This window comes from Uranotaenia lowii, chromosome 2 (genome assembly GCF_029784155.1).
Source record: "Uranotaenia lowii strain MFRU-FL chromosome 2, ASM2978415v1, whole genome shotgun sequence".
In the NCBI taxonomy this organism is placed as follows: domain Eukaryota; kingdom Metazoa; phylum Arthropoda; class Insecta; order Diptera; family Culicidae; genus Uranotaenia; species Uranotaenia lowii.
Genome location: NC_073692.1, coordinates 360,594,059 through 360,612,439, shown reverse-complemented (window position 1 = coordinate 360,612,439; position 18,381 = coordinate 360,594,059). Strand labels below are relative to the sequence as shown.

General features: G+C 40.6%; 1 protein-coding gene across 1 annotated transcript in view; it reads right to left on the bottom strand.

Annotated features, from left to right (window-relative positions):
* The window catches only part of LOC129744768 (SOX domain-containing protein dichaete), a 191,353-nt gene that overhangs the window by 110,962 nt on the left and 62,010 nt on the right, over nucleotides 1-18,381 (bottom strand). Inside the window, exons 2-4 of the mRNA XM_055737466.1 lie at nucleotides 16,704-17,055; nucleotides 16,434-16,556; nucleotides 16,097-16,263 (exon numbers count right to left, since the gene is read on the bottom strand). Of these exons, the coding sequence (XP_055593441.1) occupies nucleotides 16,097-16,263; nucleotides 16,434-16,556; nucleotides 16,704-16,879 (466 nt within the window). The 5' untranslated portion in view covers nucleotides 16,880-17,055. The remainder of the gene's footprint in view (nucleotides 1-16,096; nucleotides 16,264-16,433; nucleotides 16,557-16,703; nucleotides 17,056-18,381) is intronic.

The window sequence follows — 18,381 nt, the reverse complement described above, 5'->3', positions numbered from 1 at the left end:
AAAATCTGAGTTTTGATCTTTTTTTTTGTAAAAATTTCAGCCCTTGAGAGTTAAAAACAAATATCGATTTTTTTTATTAATGTATTCTATGCTTAGCTAACTAAGCATATTTTACTGATTTCAAATAGCCAGAAAATCGATTAGAAATGTTGCTTTTAATCCCATATTGTGTTGTTGCTTTTAATTTAAAAAACCAACAAAGCGTCAACGACTGAATTTTATTTTTTTTTTTATTTAAGTCGTCTTGACTATGAAATTATGTTATAAATTGTTTTGTACCAAAGCGCCGTGCTTGCAAATAATATTATAACATTAAAGTGTTGTTCTCAACATTTATAAGGTAGTGTATTGTGTACATAGACACTTTTTGAAACATAGGTTCCACGAGCTTTAACACTTTCGTTATTAAAAAGTTTCATTAAACTCCAATAATTAAAGCGCTTTTTTTAATATCAAAGCGTTTGGAGTCGTTCAACTTGGCGTGTCGCTAGTGTTAAAAGCTTATCACATTATATGATACATTCAAATATTCCGTAGATTCGTTACAAATTTAACTGTCGTCAAAAAATAGTAGGGGAAAAAGTGGGGAATATAGCTGAAGATTTCTCTAATGGGATTCTGGATTCGTGATTTTTTTCTAGATGTGATGTTCAGCGAATTTCGTTTGACATCGAAAGCTTTGAGCATCACAACGAAATTCATTGTGCTGCTTAATTGATACTCATCACGGTGAGTATCAATTTGAAATGATTATATGAAATCTTGCAACTGTGGCCCAAAACGATCGGGGTCTGTATTTTCAAAAATAAACAAACCAACATCTTAACAGAACTGACGGCTCCTATTTGTTTCTAGTTACAAAATAAAAATTCATGTTGCTTGTGAACTGGTAAACTTGGTAAAATTATCTGGTTACCATTCATTTCACCTTTATTTTTCACTAAACAACTTTGGACAAAACAGAGGAACCAATTATTTTATCCAGTTGCAATACCGATGCTAGGCGTCTCTGAGCGGGCATTTATACGTAAAAAGTCTGTTTCTAAAGTACAAAATTTAGTACTTTATGCTAGTTACAAGCAATTATCAAAACAGTTATTTTCTATATTGAAAACACATCAGCAGATTTAGAATCGTATCATAGGCTTCCAAAATATCATTGACATTTATATTGATAAAACATTATCAATAATTTCGTTTTTGGATGAAAAAATCATTAATTCTAAAAACTCAATTTGAGTTTTTTTTTGTTAAATTTTTAAAATTCTAAAGTGAACCTATGGATTCAAAAAAAAAAATCACAGGTATCGTTCCCCCACATAGGAAGTAAATTTAACAATTTTTAAACAATATGTATGTATAAGGTTGCCAGAATTTTTTCAGCACGTAACCGGGCTGGAAAATCCGGGCTATTTTCATCTAAAAACCGAGCAAAATCCGGGCATTGGATTAAAAAAAGGCGACCAAAAATCCGGGCCATATCCGGGCAAATTTGGTCCAAATCCAGGAATTTCTCAAAATCGTTCAAAAAATTTTGTTTGAGATGCATAAATAAAAAATTTTACAGCACAAGGTGTTTTTTTTTGTTTGTTTTGAATAAATCTGGGCAAAATTCGGGCATTTTTAACTGCAATCCGTGCAATCGGACCGGGCCGGACTTTTATTAAATTTTGTGTTGAATATCCGTCAAACCCGGATAAAACCGGAAATCAGACAACCTTATATATGTAGATTTTTATGTATGAATAAAATACAACTAAACTTGCGTTGATTCTACTAAAGAAAGAATTTTGACACAACTGTACGCTAGTTTTACTTTGGAACTGTGAATAAGTTTCCCATTCATCATACCTACATTAAATTTTCTGGCATTCCTGTCCCAGTACGACTGATGTACCTAGGACTAATCCTTCTGCTTTAAAGCATCAGCACTAGGTTCTGCTTGTGAAAAGCTTCCTCCACTATCTCCATCAACCGGAGACTGGGGCCAGTGTCTTTTGTGTTTGTGTACAAGCAAACTCGAAACACACATTTCCATTCGCTGCTGGAAAACATTCTATCCTCCCTCTATTCAAAATGCCGGGGCGCACTATGCTGGCTTTCTATGTGTTCTGCTTGAAGTGTATCTGTGTGGATGTGTTTTTGTGCGGCCATAATCGGAGCCCTGAATAATGTTTTAAAATTCCTCCTCCCGCGAAACAATGGCATTTGGAGCCATTGTTGGATCCTTTGAGAGACACAATACGAATACGCAAGGCCGAAGATGGAATGTGCTAAGGTACACACTAAGATTGCATTTATCTCGCTCGGGACCATGCATCTCTGAGTCACGGGAAAGCTGCTCAATTTAAACGAAGTTCGAAAGGAAACTCACCCGAATCTCAGGACGCTTCATCTCTCCTGAAATCCAAGACAAACTTGCTACGAGAGCACAGAAACTTAATGTATCCCCGTGAATGCAGGACAGTGTTCTCCAGAATCACGGGACATCCAATTGTTGTCAAATTTTCTTTCTCTTGCTCTCCTGTTCAAAAAACAACAAGTTTTTTTTTCTCTCTTTTCCACATGGGCATGAAAATTAAAACCGCCAAACGTTTCAACTTGTAATTTTCTGCGTCTACCGTACGCTTGTTGGTGAATTTTAGAAGTTTTTATTTTGTTGGCTGCTGAGAACGACTCTTCATCATGTGCAACCGGAACCAGGTTCTGGTGAACTTTTAACCATTAAAATCACAGAACTGCGTGGAAAAACTCTTCGGCTGGTGTGGTATTCTTTTGCCCCGGTTTTGGAGTTTTGGTCGATCCATTAAGATATTTGCTGACATGGAAATGGAACAGGAGCACAAGGATTTAAATTCCATGGATCGAATGGCGCATCGGTAAGTTTCTTTACCATTCAGCTTTGGGTAATGAAGAAAATGGAAATCTTTTCTTTTTCTACTTTCAGAAAAGAAATTTGTTTGTGACTTATGATTGCGAAGAATGGTGAAATGTGCAAAAAAGTGAAATGTAATAATAAAGAAGAAGAATAAGTTTCTTGAATTATATGGAACTTGTTTAAACAACAACTGTGTTTCATTTTTTTAAACAATGCATTGAAATTTATTCCAAATTGAAAAAAAATCGAACCAGGGGAAAGGGTAGCGGAATACATTTCACAGTAGGAAACCGTTTCGAGCTCACAGGAAAATTTCCAAAGTCCCTGCAAGTCACAGGAGAAAACCGTTTCGAAGATCCAGGCGAATTTGACAGATGTTTTCCTGAGCTGTTTTGTTGTCCTGAAATCGTCCTGTAATTTCAGCTGTTGAAAATACAGGACGAAATCGTCCCGACCACAGGAGAAAAGATTAAGTGTGTAGGCACGTCGTAATCATCCGAGCGGAAGCTTTTATGTCCTCCCGAGCAGACTCGTATTGTTTTGTTTGAGATAGAAACTAAAGGAACTCAAATTTGATTCTCTTCATCTTTCGAAGCACGTTGAAGAACGGAAGTTTTTTATTATCTCAGAAATTCATTAACATTGTTCGATTGAAATGAAACAAAACAAATATAAAACTTTTAATTCATTGTTTGCCTCTGACATCCTTCATCACCTGGTGGAACAGGGAAATGGCTTGGTTCCAACGGGTGGCGAGTTCCTTCTGCATTTTAACCAGCTCGTCAAATTCAAATGTTAAATTTTCGATGATTCCCAGGGTGTCCTCCAGGGCCACCGGTCCAGCACCATCACCGGAAGCCGTATCCACCTTCCCAATCTTGAACAACGGACATCTGGAGCAGAAGCAATTTTCTTCCAGCACCAGCAGCTCCTGGAAAATGGCACGACAGCTTTCGTCGGCTCCCAAACATCCGGGGCAAACGTTTTCCTCATTTTCACACCACTTGTGCAGGCACAGCTGATGGAAGCGTTTCAAGCAGGGCGTTTCACGATACTCCGATTCCAGGGTCTTTTCGCACATGGCACAATTGGTGTCGTCGGACATTTTGGCAAAAAAAAAGTTCTCAAGCTGCTCTCAACTGAAATTCGAATGGCACTTTGAAAATTTTGAGGGTTTATATCGCAAGGATTCCTACGATCCGAGATATTAAACAAACAGTAGCGCCACAAAGTGCTCCATACTACAGTTTAGAGAATTTGGGAAGCTTTTAGGAACAGGCATATAATTAAAAGGAAATTAGCTTCTAATGTGATTTTTTAATAATTATTGGGCAAAATTTTGTCATGCGAAGGTACTTGCAAGACACGCCGACAGAAATACATTAGATTTCTTACAAAATTTTTCGAAAAATGTGTAAACAGCTCTCACATAAGAGCAGACATTTTAGAAGTGCATTTTTCATAAATAAAATACAACTCTTAAATAAATTAATAAAAAACCTAAATAGCTTGAAATCTTCTTCCAGTACTAAAAACAACTCAAACACTCCGTTGATTCCAGAAAAAACCATCAAATTTGTTACTTTAGTTAACAGAAATCAGCATAAAATTCTAGTTTTTCAAATAGATTTTTTCCTTCTTAGAATGCTTTCCAAAACAGAACTTTCGTAAATTTAGGTTACAAATATATCCAATATTTTTTTTGAATGAATGTTTTTGTAAAAATATCACTTTTTCATTCAAAAACTTTAAAAATACTTAGGTGTGTTTTCAATAGCCAGAAAAACACCAGTTTTTGAAACTCAATTTATCGCTTAGTAGCTATCAATATTTTTTCATAAAATATTTCAAACACTAGAAGAAGACCTAAAAGTTGATTCTACTTACTTTTTAAGAGATCTCTGAAGTAAAAAGCCGTAGTAAAATGAGTTTTAAATTCATCGAAAATTTACACCCTTTTGTTTACCTTTTTTCCTAACTACAAAACGTCAAACATTTACCTGGCATCGCGGATGTTGTGGGAAATTCCAAATATTCCTTGAACATTATTTTTCAAAACGTCGAAAGGATGCAATTGCTTTTCCATTAAACCTAAGAGCAAGTTCACTGGTGTTGGGAAAAAGTGGTAGAAATTTTGACATTTCGAAAGTTTTACCATACAAAAATGTTTTCAAGATCTTTGGGCGTTGTATTTTTTTACAAAACTGTTTCTATTTCAGCCATATGTGATAGAAATCAAGCTATTTTTGCATCACAGCATGCGAAAATACAACACGTGTTGAAAAAATCTAGAAAGCCACAGATCTTGAAAATGTTTTTGCATGGCAAATTTTTCAAAATGTGCCGTCAGTGTCGAAATTTCTACCACTTTTTCCCAACACCAGTGAACTTGCTCTAAATTGAAGATCTTGAAAATGTTTTTGCATGGTAAAGTTTTCAAAATGAGCCACAAGTGTCAAAATTTATACTACTTTTTCCCAACACCAGTGAACTTGCTATAACAATAGCAAATATGGTAGGTATACAATATATTTAGGGGAAGTGAGCGCTTTTTGGGTATGCTCTTTATCTTGGCATGCTAAATGCATTTTGATGATTTACAATTCAAGATAAAGCCCAGAAAATATGAATATTTCGATCATTAAAATAATATTGATGTAAACATCCTGCATATCATTTACCCACAGTTCATTTCTAATAACTACTTAGTTTTTTTTTATTCATATTTATGACAGAGCTGCAAATAAAATTATAATCCCTCGAAAAATCCAAAACGAACTTATGTACCTTGCTAGCCGGCTAGTGAACGGTAGACAATGTGCAACTCGAGAACCCATACACCCAACCTTTGTGCCAGTGCACGAGCGGAGATGGAAGACTAAAGTTTTCGACAAAGAAGTGTGCACCGAAGCTGTATACATGCAGGACTCATCCCATGTCCATAATGCTGAGCAGCTGACGAAAATGATGGTAGCGGTGTGCGACATGACCATGCCCAGAAGAAATACACCGAAGTGGTGGCGACGACCGGCTTACTGGTGGACTTCAGAAATAGCTGAGCTTCGTACTAGCTGTCTAAAAGCGAGACGACGAGCTCAACGGGCGAGAAATGAAGCCGACAGAGAAACGAGAGGTGCCGTTTACCGAGCAGCCAGGGTGGCACTTAAGCGAGCTATTTAAACAAGCAAAGAAAACTGCTACAGAGCGTTATGCCAGAGCGTAGATGATAACCCATGGGGCCAAGCCTATAGAGTTGCACTGGCGAGATTCGGTGGCCCAAGGTCGCCGACCGAAAAGTGTCCGGAAAAACTGAGAGAGATCGTTGCACATCTTTTCCCGCAGCATGGCCCGACGCAGTGGCCACTTACCCCGTACGACGCGGGTGCCCACGACATCGAGCCAGTAACGAACGAAGAACTCGTGGCTATCGCTAAGAAACTTGCGGTGAATAAGGCCCCTGGTCCGGACGGAATCCCAAATGCAGTGCTGAAGGTGGCGGTACAGACCATTCCGGATACCTTCAGAGTGGTGCTACAAAAGTGTCTCGACGAGGGATCTTTTCCCAATTCATGGAAAACGGCGAAGTTGGTGCTACTACCGAAACCTGGGAAACCCCCTGGGCATCCATCATCATATAGACCCATTTGTCTGCTGGACACCCTTGGTAAGCTACTGGAGAGGATAATATTAAACAGACTTATTATCTACACAGAAGGCGGAAGTGGACTGTCGGACAGACAGTTCGGTTTTCGGAAAGGGAGATCTACGGTGGACGCCATCCGTATGGTGACAGAGTACGCGAAGCGCGCATATAAAAAGAAGCGGACAGGTGTTCGTCACTGCGCCATTGTGACGATCGACGTTAAGAATGCCTTCAACAATGCCAGCTGGGAAGCGATTGCCAAAGCGCTTCACAGGATGCTTGTTCCCAATACTCTCTGCAGGATAATAGGAAGCTTCTTCGAAAATCGAATCCTGACGTACGAAACCGAAACTGGGATACGATCTACTGCCCTAACAGCGGGTGTTCCACAGGGTTCCATACTCGGACCTGTGCTTTGGAATGCCATGTATAATGAGGTGTTAACGCTGAAACTACCAGCAGGCGTGCAGATAGTCGGATTTGCTGACGATATCGTGCTCATGATTACCGGCGAAACAATCGAGGAGGTAGAAGACCTTGCAACGGTGTCCGTAGAAAGGGTTGGCATCTGGATGGAGGGAGTTAAGCTTCAGATAGCTCACCATAAAACTGAAGTTCTGCTCGTGACCAATAAAAGAGTTGTGCCGCACATGGAGATTACTGTTGGAGGGCACACGACATCTTCGAAACAGCAGCTGAAATACCTTGGAGTAATGGTCGACCATCGCTTAAGTTTTGCTGCGCATGTCAAATACTGTTGCGAAAGTGCATCGAAAGTCATAGATTCATTGGCCTGGATTATGCCGAACTGCCATGGTCCAAAGAGTAGCAAGAGACGTCTCCTTGCGAGCGTAGCACTGTCGAAACTACGATACGGAGGAGCGGCCTGGAGCTCCGCGATAGAGGTAGAGCGCAACTGATCCAAATTACGGAGCACACATCGGTTGATAGCCATGCGAGTTTCCTGTGCGTACAGGACCATATCAGCAGATGCAGCTTTTGTCATCGCGGGCATGATTCCCATCGACATAACTCTGGCGGAGGATATGGAATGTTACAAAGCAAGAGCTGTTAGAGGAGTGCGTAATATTCAACGAGCAGCGTCAATGCTCAAGTGGCAGGAGCAATGGGACGCATCGAACAACGCAAGATGGACGCATAGGCTAATCCCGAGACTTTCAGACTGGGTAAATCGGAAGTATGGAGAGGTCAACTTCTACCTGACGCAGTTCCTTTCGGGTCATGCGTGCTTTAAGCAATACCTTCATCGGTTTAAGCTTATCAGCTCGCCTTATTGCCCGGAATGCGTAGAGATGGAGGAATCGGCAGAACATGCTATCTTTGTCTGCCCCAGGTTCAATTCAAGGCGTCAACAACTTCAAAATTTGAACGCTGAAAACATAGTGAGTGAAATGTGTCGCGACGAACAGTCATGGCGTGCTATAGTCGACGAAATCTCGCAAATCATGCGCGATCTTATAAGGATCAGGAAAGATGACGAACCGAGAGAGCGAGATAGCCAACCAAATTTGACAAGCTAATGAAAGGTCTTGGGCCTCGTATGACACTTCAATTCAAAAGCAACGCGATCTTAGGGCGCGGTATAACCCTAATCTGGACTCATACGTGTGGTGGGACTTAAAAGGTCTCACGTACTCAGCTACGATCTTTCCTGCAGCAAAAGGAAGCGGAGATACCATTCGGGGTGGTCGTGTCGGGATTCTAGCTTGGTAGTTTCTCAATCGGCCATGCCTTGGTGGTTAGAAATCCTGCGGAAGTGGTTGCTGTGACGGGCGCGAGTTACTTTGAAAGCGTTACCTAACCGGCACACTTTTCGAGGTCCCCGGGATAGTGGATGCTGTGACGGGCGTGAGTTATTATGAAAGCGTTACCTAACCGGCACACGTTTCGGGGTCTTCCGTACCAGTCTGAAGTTAGCGATAGAGAAGAAGGATAAAGAGAAAAAAGGAGAAAAAGGATAAAGCAGAACGATGATCAAAGAGAAATTGAGGAAAAATTGAGAAAGAGGAAAAGGGTGAGATGTATATGTGCATGAGCACAGCCTACCCCTTGATGTAGTATCATAGGGTGAAACCAAGGGGCACATCTGGCACACGAAGCCCAAGGTGGTTTTAGTGGGACGAACCCACACACGGCAGCAAACACCCGGCTGTTATGGTTTGAAGTCAAATTTCCATCTTGTAAAAAAAAAAAAAAAACACCCAACCTTTGGGTAGTGGTTATATCACCTCTTGTCTGCAACTCCGATTCTCTACCTCCCCGTGGTGCTTAGCGGAGATCGGGTACCCAACCCCGGTGGATGCTTTGGTCGCATGCAAACTCAGTTAGGGGGCTTCGCAAGCGTCTGTTCTCCATGTCAGGAGCGGCGTGCGGAGTGCAACAACGTCCTGGTGGTGTTCAGGACCCAAAACAGCAACATCACGACGGTCCTCCTGCGAGATAGTGGGGTTAGCTGCGGGCCTTGCGAGCCCGTGACTACAAAAAACATAAGCAACGAACAACGAACAACAAATTTCGGATGGAAATCGGCAAAGACCCACGCGACGAAAAGGGACTAGCGATTGGAAACTTGGAACATGGAACTGCCGATATCGAAATTTTGGGGGCAGTACCCACGTGCTCTCCAACGAATTGAAGAGCCGCAAATTCGACATCGTAGCGCTGCAGGAGGTATGCTGGAAGGGCTCCACGGTACGAACGTATCCAGATGGTCGTGCCATCTACCAGAGCTGCGGCAACACACACGAGCTTAGAACAGCTTTCATAGTGATGGAAAATGTTTTTATAGTGATGGATGCACAGCACTCACCTCGGAAGTACCGGTGACGACAAAGACGAATTTTACGCGCAGCTGGAGCGTGAATACGACCGTTGCCCAAAACATGATATCAAGATCGTCATCGGAGATTTTAATGCTCAGGCCGGCCAGGAGGAGGAATTCAAACCGACAATTGGAAGGTTCAGTGCGCAGCAGCTGACCAACGAAAACGGCCTCAGACTTATTGATTTCGCCGATACCTATACCTGATACCTTTTTCCAGCACCGCCTCTTACACAGGTACATCTGGAGATCACCGCACCAAACGCAATCACAGATCGACCACGTTTTGATTGACAGCCGGCACATCTCGGACATCATCGACGTCAGATCCTGTCGAGGCGAAAACATCGAGTCAGATCACTATCTGGTGATGGTGAAGATGCACCCAAAACTCTGCGTAGTGAACAACACACGAAACCGGCGCCCGCCTCGGTTAACCCTCCAAAGCCGTTCGGGTCAATATGACCCGAAGCGCACATTTCAAACATCTTTATCTTCATTCCAATATACTGATGAACTGGTAATTTTGACAGACCAAGTATGTTCTATGAAAATAATTATCAAATCAACGCCAAAAAAAAAAATTTGAGTTTTGAAAATCGGTTCATTGGGAAATGAAATACAGCTAAGCAAAGCCAAAATTGGATGTCGTTTTTTTAAAGTAAGATTTTTTTCTACCGGAAGATTAGTCATAGCGGTCAACACTTTCATTGGACCCCAACATATCTATACATTGTCGGATAGATGGATTCTTGACAATTTCAAACATTAATAAAACAGTTAAATACAGAAAAGCTGTCAGAAGTTATGAGTATTTTAATAATAAAATTGATTTTTCGGACTTTTTACTTTCTGGACCAGTTTCTGATAATCTGGTAATACTTATCAACTTTATTTTGAAATGTTGAGTAATAAGAATAAATTACCTAGACAATGAATATAATATCATCAAAATCGGTTAACATTTGCAGCCAGGAGAACGAAATCAAACTACAGTTCAAATTTCCCCGAAACGGATTTTTAGCGAACGGCTTTTGAAGGTTAAATATCGCACGACTGAAGCAACCTGAGGTCGCGGCAGACTACGCGCAATCGGTCGAAGCAGCGCTTCCGGCAGAGGGCGAGCTTGACGAAGCCCCTCTCGAGGATACCATCAAGACAGCCATCAACAGTGCTGCGGAGAACGTCATCGATTATGTGGAGCGAACTCGACGGAACGACTGGTTCGACGAGGAGCGTAGGAGGGTGATGGACGAAGAGAATGCCACGCGGGCGTCAGTAGTGCAAAGAGGCACCCGTTGAAATGTGGAAAATCACCGACAGCGGAAGAGACAGCGAGTCCGAATTTTCCAGGAGTAAAAGGGCCGCCTGGAGGAGGAGGAGCTCGAGGAGCTGGAGCAGCTGCATCGTTCCCAAGAAACACGTAAGTTCTATCAGAAACTCAACACATCCCGCAAAGGATTCGTCCCGCAAGCCGAAATGTGCCGGGATAAAGACGGGGGCATCCTGGCGGACAATCGTGAGGTGATCAAAAGGTGGAAGCAGCACTCCGATGAACACCTGAACGACGCACATACAGGAGATCAAGACGGTGGGGGAAGGTACTACTCGGCCTATTCTCAATACAGAGTGAATAAGTTAGGAGTCCCTCAAGGCAGTGTCTTGGGACCAGTTTTGTTTATTCTATACATAAATGACTTGAAAATGTGTCTGCAGTACGGCCACCTTAAGTTGTTCGCGGATGATTCAGTGTCTTATTGGACTGGTAATAATTTAGAGCTCATAATGGAAAAAGCAAATGCTGATTTGGAAAACATTAATGAGTTCCTGAAACAAAGGAAATTATGTCTGAATCTGAACAAAACAAACTGGATGATAATTGGAAATCGCAAAATTGTGGATTATCCAAGCTTACTGATCGATGGATGTGATTGATAGAGTGCGTAAGACAAAATACCTGGGAATTCAAGTCGATGAAAAGCTTAATTTCATTGATCATGTAGATTATACAATCAAAAAATTGCAACTAAGTATGGTGTCCCCTGCCGGATAAACCGATATTTCACTTTCTGGTCAAAAATTATTTATGTGAAATCGATCATCATGCCGCATTTTGATTATTGCTCTACAATTCTACTCCACGCTTCTGATACGCAAATTAAACGACTACAGAGAATCCAAAACAAAATAATGAGAGTTGTCATCCGCTGCAACCGTTATACTCCAAGTGTCATAATGTTAGACATGCTCCAGTGGTTATCAGTCAAACAGAGGATTGCATATAACAGCATTATGTTACCTTCATATTTAACCCAGGATTTACAGTACGGAAATCAAATACATAGCAATCACACAAGAAGAGCACAAGATTTTAGACTGCCAAATGTCAAGAAAGAAATGACAAAAAGATCTGTTTTCTACAATGGTTTGAAAATGTACAACAGCCTATCACAAGATATCAAGGACAGCCCGAACATAAATAGCTTTAAACAATTGACAATACTCTTTGTAAAGCATACCATTTGAAACATATATAAATTATTGAAATGTGATGAAATCTGATGAATTATCAGACAGATAATCTGTACAGTGATGGACATACGCGGAAGTTGAAAGGCGACCAAGAAGTACAGAAATGACAAATAAAAGTAAAAACAATTATCCAAAGGATACACTGTCCCTCCCACTTCTAAAGAAGCGTATGGGGTGGTGGAAGGACCCAAATGGGCCTGTGGGGCCATCACACAAAGGTACATCGCCGGCGTAGCAAACGACGTAGAGGAGCCACTCCCAACGATGAGTGAAGTTAAGGAAGCCATTCACCTGCTGAATAGAATCAAGTCGGCTGGGAAGTCGGCTGGCATCGCAGCTGAACTCATCAAAATGGGCCCGGACAAGTTGGCCGATTGCCTACACCGGTTGATAGTCCGGATCTGGGACATAGAACAGCTACCGGAGGAGTGGAAGGAGGGGGTAATCTGCCAAATCTACAAGAAGGGTGACAAATTGGACTGTGAGAACTATCGAGCGTTCACTGTCCTCAATGCCGTCTACAAAGTGTTGTCCTGAATCCTACTCCGCCGCCTAACGCCACACGCAATCAGATTCGTGGGAAGTCATCAGGTCGGCTTCATGGAGGGACGGTCAACGACGGACCAAATATTCACATTACGGTAAATCGACTTCAAAGCCGCATACGACACGATCGACCGTAACGAGCTATGGAAAATCATGGACGAGAACGGCTTTTCCGGGAAGCTGATCAGACTGATCAAGGCGACGATGGATGGAACGCAGTGCTGTGTGCGGATCTCGGGTGAATTGTCGAGTTCATTCGAATCGCGCAGGGGGCTTCGACAAGGTCCTGCAAGATGTTCAACGTGGCGCTAGAAGGTGTTATTCGACGAGCGGTGGGCGAAAGCCGGGGCCCGATTTTCAACAGATCCAGTCAACTTATCTGCTTTGCCGATGACATCGATATAGTCGGCAGATCATCTGCGGCGGTGGAAGAGATTTACCGCAAACTGAAACGCAAAGCAGGAAGGATTGGGTTGATGATTAATACGTCCAAGACGAAGTACATGCTGGCCAGCGGATCCGAGACCGACCGAACCCGCTTGTCCAGTAATAACAAGGTCACGATCGACGGCAACGAGCTGGAGATAGTCGAAGACTTTGTCTATCTCGGCTCACTGGTGACCGCAGACAATGACACCAGTCGTGAGATCCGGAGGTGAATTATCAGCGGAAGTCGTGCCTTCTATGGACTCCACAAGCAACTGCGGTCGAGAAGACTTAGCCCTCGCACGAAGTGTAACCTGTATATGACGCTCATTAGACCGGTTGTTCTCTACGGGCACGAGACATGGATATTGCTCGAGGAGGACCTGCGTACACTCGGAGTATTCGAGCGACGAGTGTTAAGAACCATCTTTGGCGGCGTACAGGAGAACGGAGTGTGGAGCAGAGCATTATGCAACAGCAGGGTGAGATGCAACATTTGTATATTACAACACTCATTCAATTTTTATTTTAACATCATGTCATAAAGTGATTATTAAATGACAATCACCAATTTTTTTTTTAATAAAAATTTTAATATTTTTTTTTACTTTTATTAGAGATTTTTTAAACACTGAGTGCTCATTCGAGTGTTATATTTTTATAATTCAGTTTCCAGTCTAGGCTTAAATCCATCTAAATGGAAATCAAAGATTCAGCTTTTATTTCTTTTTTCCATATTCTGGAATATGATTGTTTTGCATCACACGTTTATTAATTTCAAAATTTCATCCATCCAAACAGTATTTGATATGATTTCAGCCAGTAATATTTTTTGTAGTATTTTTAACCTCTTAATGAATACAGCACGGCACACTTATAGTTTTTCTTCAAAAACATTTTTGACTGTAAAATTTAATTCGAATAAAACCAAAAATTACTGCAATTGGTGCTCTATACGTTTTGACTTACTTATTTACTTTACTTCTTAGTATGCGTTATGACATTACAAATATTTTAAAAACTAGAAATTATAAAACGTTTTATTTTAGTTCTCATAAAAAAAATGTTTTTGTAACTTTCCCTTTTTTCTTACATCACCCACTTTCAACTGATGTTGCAATAAAAATCTTAATTTTTATGTCAGGGATATTTGTATTCAACTTTTTGTCCAGTTTTACCGGAATTTATTGATTTAGTATGGGAGAGTGGGGAATCATGGGCCACTTTTTTTCGTTGTTCCATAACTTCTTTATTATAAAAGATAAAATGAAAATAAAATATGGTATGGTTTTCTGCATTTTCAAGGTATCATAAGGTATTTTTTTTTTATTTTTAATAAGTTATTTTCTCCAAATTCTGAATGTTTGAAAAAAAGCAATATTTTTTGGATTTTGAAAAATGGTGGGGAATCGTGGGCCACCAAATCCAAATTGACCAAATCACATCCAAAGTTTATGAGTTGACCCAAAACTGTGATTTCCTAATTCATTTCGTTATTTTAAAGCAATTTCAGATGATGAAATAAAAAAGAGAGCTGTGTATGATCGCATAGATTCCAAAACTTGGCTCGCGAACGTTTTAGCAAAATTTCTTATATAGGATGGACAAAATATTATTCATAACTCTTCATTTGGCATAAGAAAACTTTACAGATAGAAAAAACGTATTTTTAGTTCTGAATATGTATAAAAACATAAAAATATAGGTGATTCAAGATGTGTGGCCCACGATTCCCCACAAGCTATGATTTGCAAATTGGTTGCGTTTGTGTGACTTATTGATGTTTCATCAAAAATTCCTTTTCCACGTGAAAGATCATGACAAAACTAAGATCATAGGCGTATGAGCATATTTTTGTTATGCACTTTAGGTTTCCCCATCGATGAAATTAGCGGGTTCAAACTTATTTTAGCTTGATAAATAAAAGAAGCATATGATGCGTATTTTAGTTAATAACATATAGGAATATATGCTCACGCAAAGCGACGACGATGACAGTTGGTTTGAGATTTTTATCTCAACACACATCTGAGATATTAAAAGTGGCCCACGTTTCCCCATGGCCCACGATACCCCACTCTCCCCTACAATATAACTCGACTTTTTTTTTCCGCGATTTCCGCGAAAATAACTTGAACATTGTTTGATTTGCATCGAGTTCAATGAGTTGTATGAGTTCTGTCGTTTTTGTATTAATTTTGTTTGGAGCCCCTTCCCTCTGCCGATTTGAAAAAAGGGATTCTCGGTTCAAATTTAACACGGCTACTTATTAACGATTTCCAGCATTTATCTAAAACAGAGAGGTTCTGTTTATATAATGAAAAAGATATAAAGGACAACAGAAGGAATGCTCCAATATTTTTCTCGTCCTAAAAAAAAGAATATTTTTAAATTATGTTGAATAACAATTTTCCATCAATAGTTGGTTTTTTAATGTAGAATATTTACACTGCCGTCATCGATTTTTGCATATTTTCTTCCATCGAATGGATTATTTACATTATATTTTCTCTCTCTTCCATTTCAACCCACGCCGCATTGTTGAAATTCGTTGTTATTCTCGGCACAATGTTGTTTGATAATACAACGCAAAAAAAAGCAAACGTATTGAAATGACAGCCTTTCGCCATTATTCCGGTTGCCAATCGAACAAATAATAATAACAACAGCAACAACAATAATAATAATCGGGACATGGAAATCGAAATCGAAAGTGTACGTCGAGCTCACCCCCACTCGAGTTTTCAGCATTTGCCCTTACTTTTGCCTTTTTTTTCTTGTCTGATAAGGGATAGGAAAATCTCTGGCGCGCAATCCCGGGAAGAAAAAAGTTGTTTGGAATGAATCGAATTTTTGCTCGATTTTCCCGATTTTGAAGCCTGAATAAATTCACGACAGGTAAGCTGGGGACAATTGAAAAGCAAAAAAATCTATGCAAAATCCTACCGACCGACCGGTGCCATTCATCTTTTTCACGCAGAAAGAAGTTAGGGAAAAACATCTCACACAAAAGATTAGAAGCCGAATCGAGGAAAAAATATTGTAACCGAATTCTTCTGTCAGCCCTGATACCTGTTCTGGAAATTGGGGAATGGAAAATCGAAATATTTCAAGTGGCGCACTTTAAGATTGCTCCTGTTTGGAGCACTTTTCGAGTGGCTAGGTTTGCAGTTACCTAGTCTGTTTTTTTTTTTATCTATTTCAATCTTAGGAAAGAAGGTATTCTTACCAAGTCGTTTGGAAATCTCCGAGTTGTGCATTTTGGGGTTGTCCTGGGCGATTTTCCGTCGCTGCAACCTGGACCAAACCATGAAGGCGTTCATTGGCCGTTTGATGTGTTCCTCTGCCGGTTTCTTCATCATGGTCTGACCGAGGAGGCTGTAATAGTAGGGAGAACTGAGGAAAAAAAATTTGAATTCTTCTTGGAGAAATATTGGTGGTGATGATGAGGAATCGTTGGATAATTAATATTATTTCAGCTGGGCATTAAACATATTGAAAAAAAGTTTTGAGTTTTGAAAAAGAATCCTATACAAACGTATGCCAAACTAGATTGATTCGCTCACCTGTTGCCGTTGGTCGCCCCGTTCAGCAGTCCGCCCACGTTCTGGTGCAGATTGGCCACCGCTGCCTGTGCGGCGGAAACCGTTGATCCCATCACTCCACCACTGATCCCACTTCCCACACCCACACCGGCACTGGACCCTCCCCCGCCACCTCCACTGCCTCCCCCTCCACCCCCTCCACCTCCTCCTCCACCACCGATTCCTCCACCCATCCCGCCGAGACCACCGCCCCCTCCTCCTCCGCCCACCAAACTCGACGCCGAATGATGGTGGGAACTGTGCAGTGCATTGACAGATGACGCCGCATGCAAATTCTGCGAGTGCAAATTGAGCGTGTTCAGGGCCGATGATTGATTCACCAGGTTCTGGGACGAGGACGACGAAAGCGAAAGCGGATGGGACAGCGATAAGCCCGGAATCGACAGCGACGGTATCCGATCCATCATTTTGTTTTGAATTTTGTTTGAGTGTTCCGCTCCTCTTCCTTCTATTGACGGTTGATGTTCTACTAATATACTGCACAGATCAATTGACCCTCTTCCGATATTGATTGGTGTTCAGCGCGTTCGTTGGTTCGATGAGTTTCCGATTCGTTGTCTGAGATTGGCGATGGTTGATGTTCCTGGATGGAAAAGAAACGAGAACAAATTCCAGTTTAAGTTCAAAAGTGGTGACAATTTTATTCTCTACGGGATCTATTGAGATTGATAGCATTTTAAGGCGTGCTGATTCCAGAATTTAGAGAAATACCTTATTCAATTGTAGGCTGGAAAAGCAAAGATTTTAAAAATCATAAGGTATTAATCTTGTACTGCATACAAGCCTATATACATATGTACATATGTTCTTGAAGTTCTTGATGTTAGTTTCTTATTTTAAGGATTTAATTTTTATGCATAAGAAAATTTGATAAGCAATTTTATAACCTAGAAAAATTTAAACAAAACTAACAAAAACTATTGAAAACCCAAGTTTTTTTTTTGCATAATTTGCTTAGTTAAACGTCAATGATGTTAATTTCGTTGGCGGAAAATTTTCTCCCAACGAATTCATAGTCCATGTAGTAGATGGTGAAACCAATATTGATTCATCAATTAATTAAGGGTAGTTGTGGTTTTTTGGGGTGAGAGTTCACTGCGATATTAAGCAGGGTCGAATTCATTTACCACAAAATAAACTGAATGACACAACAAAACTTTCATCCTCATCTATTTATACAGACAGCAAAAAAAAAATCAGGTTGGCCTAGACTAACTACATGATGATTGTGAATATATTTGTTTTATTCAATCATTCGCTTCGCAGTCATTTAGCTTAGCGTAGCTTAGCCTGATTGACTACTCACATCCACCATTAATCATTGAACCCGAAATGCTGTATTTATTTTTTGTAATAAATTCGAATTAAAATTTCATTTGATTGCTTTAATAAAATTCATTGATACTCTTCGTTGGTATGACTGATATTGAATTAAATGCATTTCGAATCCCATGATCGCAGGCGTGGCTCAGTAGAAATAGTTCCACATCGCCAATGGTTGCTACTCCGTGATTGACCGAGGCCACCAATTTTGTTCAAAGGTCAAATGAATGGTGTCTGGGACTGACAGCACATTCACAATGCCCAAAACTGATGCTCTCTCTTTAATCATCAATAACGGCGCCGGCCACGTCTTAGTAGTCAATAGATAGATTGGAAAAATAGAGAAAAGGATGAAAGAAGTAAATTTGTGCTTTAGGACCGAGGTCACCTCTGCATCCTAGCAAATTAATTTTGTTTTGGAGAGTGGGTTGGAGGATATGATCAGGAAACACTTTTGACTAATGCCCCTCGCAGTCATTCATTCTACAAAGTCGTGACAGTTTCGGCAATGTTTATGGAATACAAATGTTTAGTTTTTAACGGAAATTTTTAAATAGAGCCTAGCTCACAAGAATTAAGAAATGAA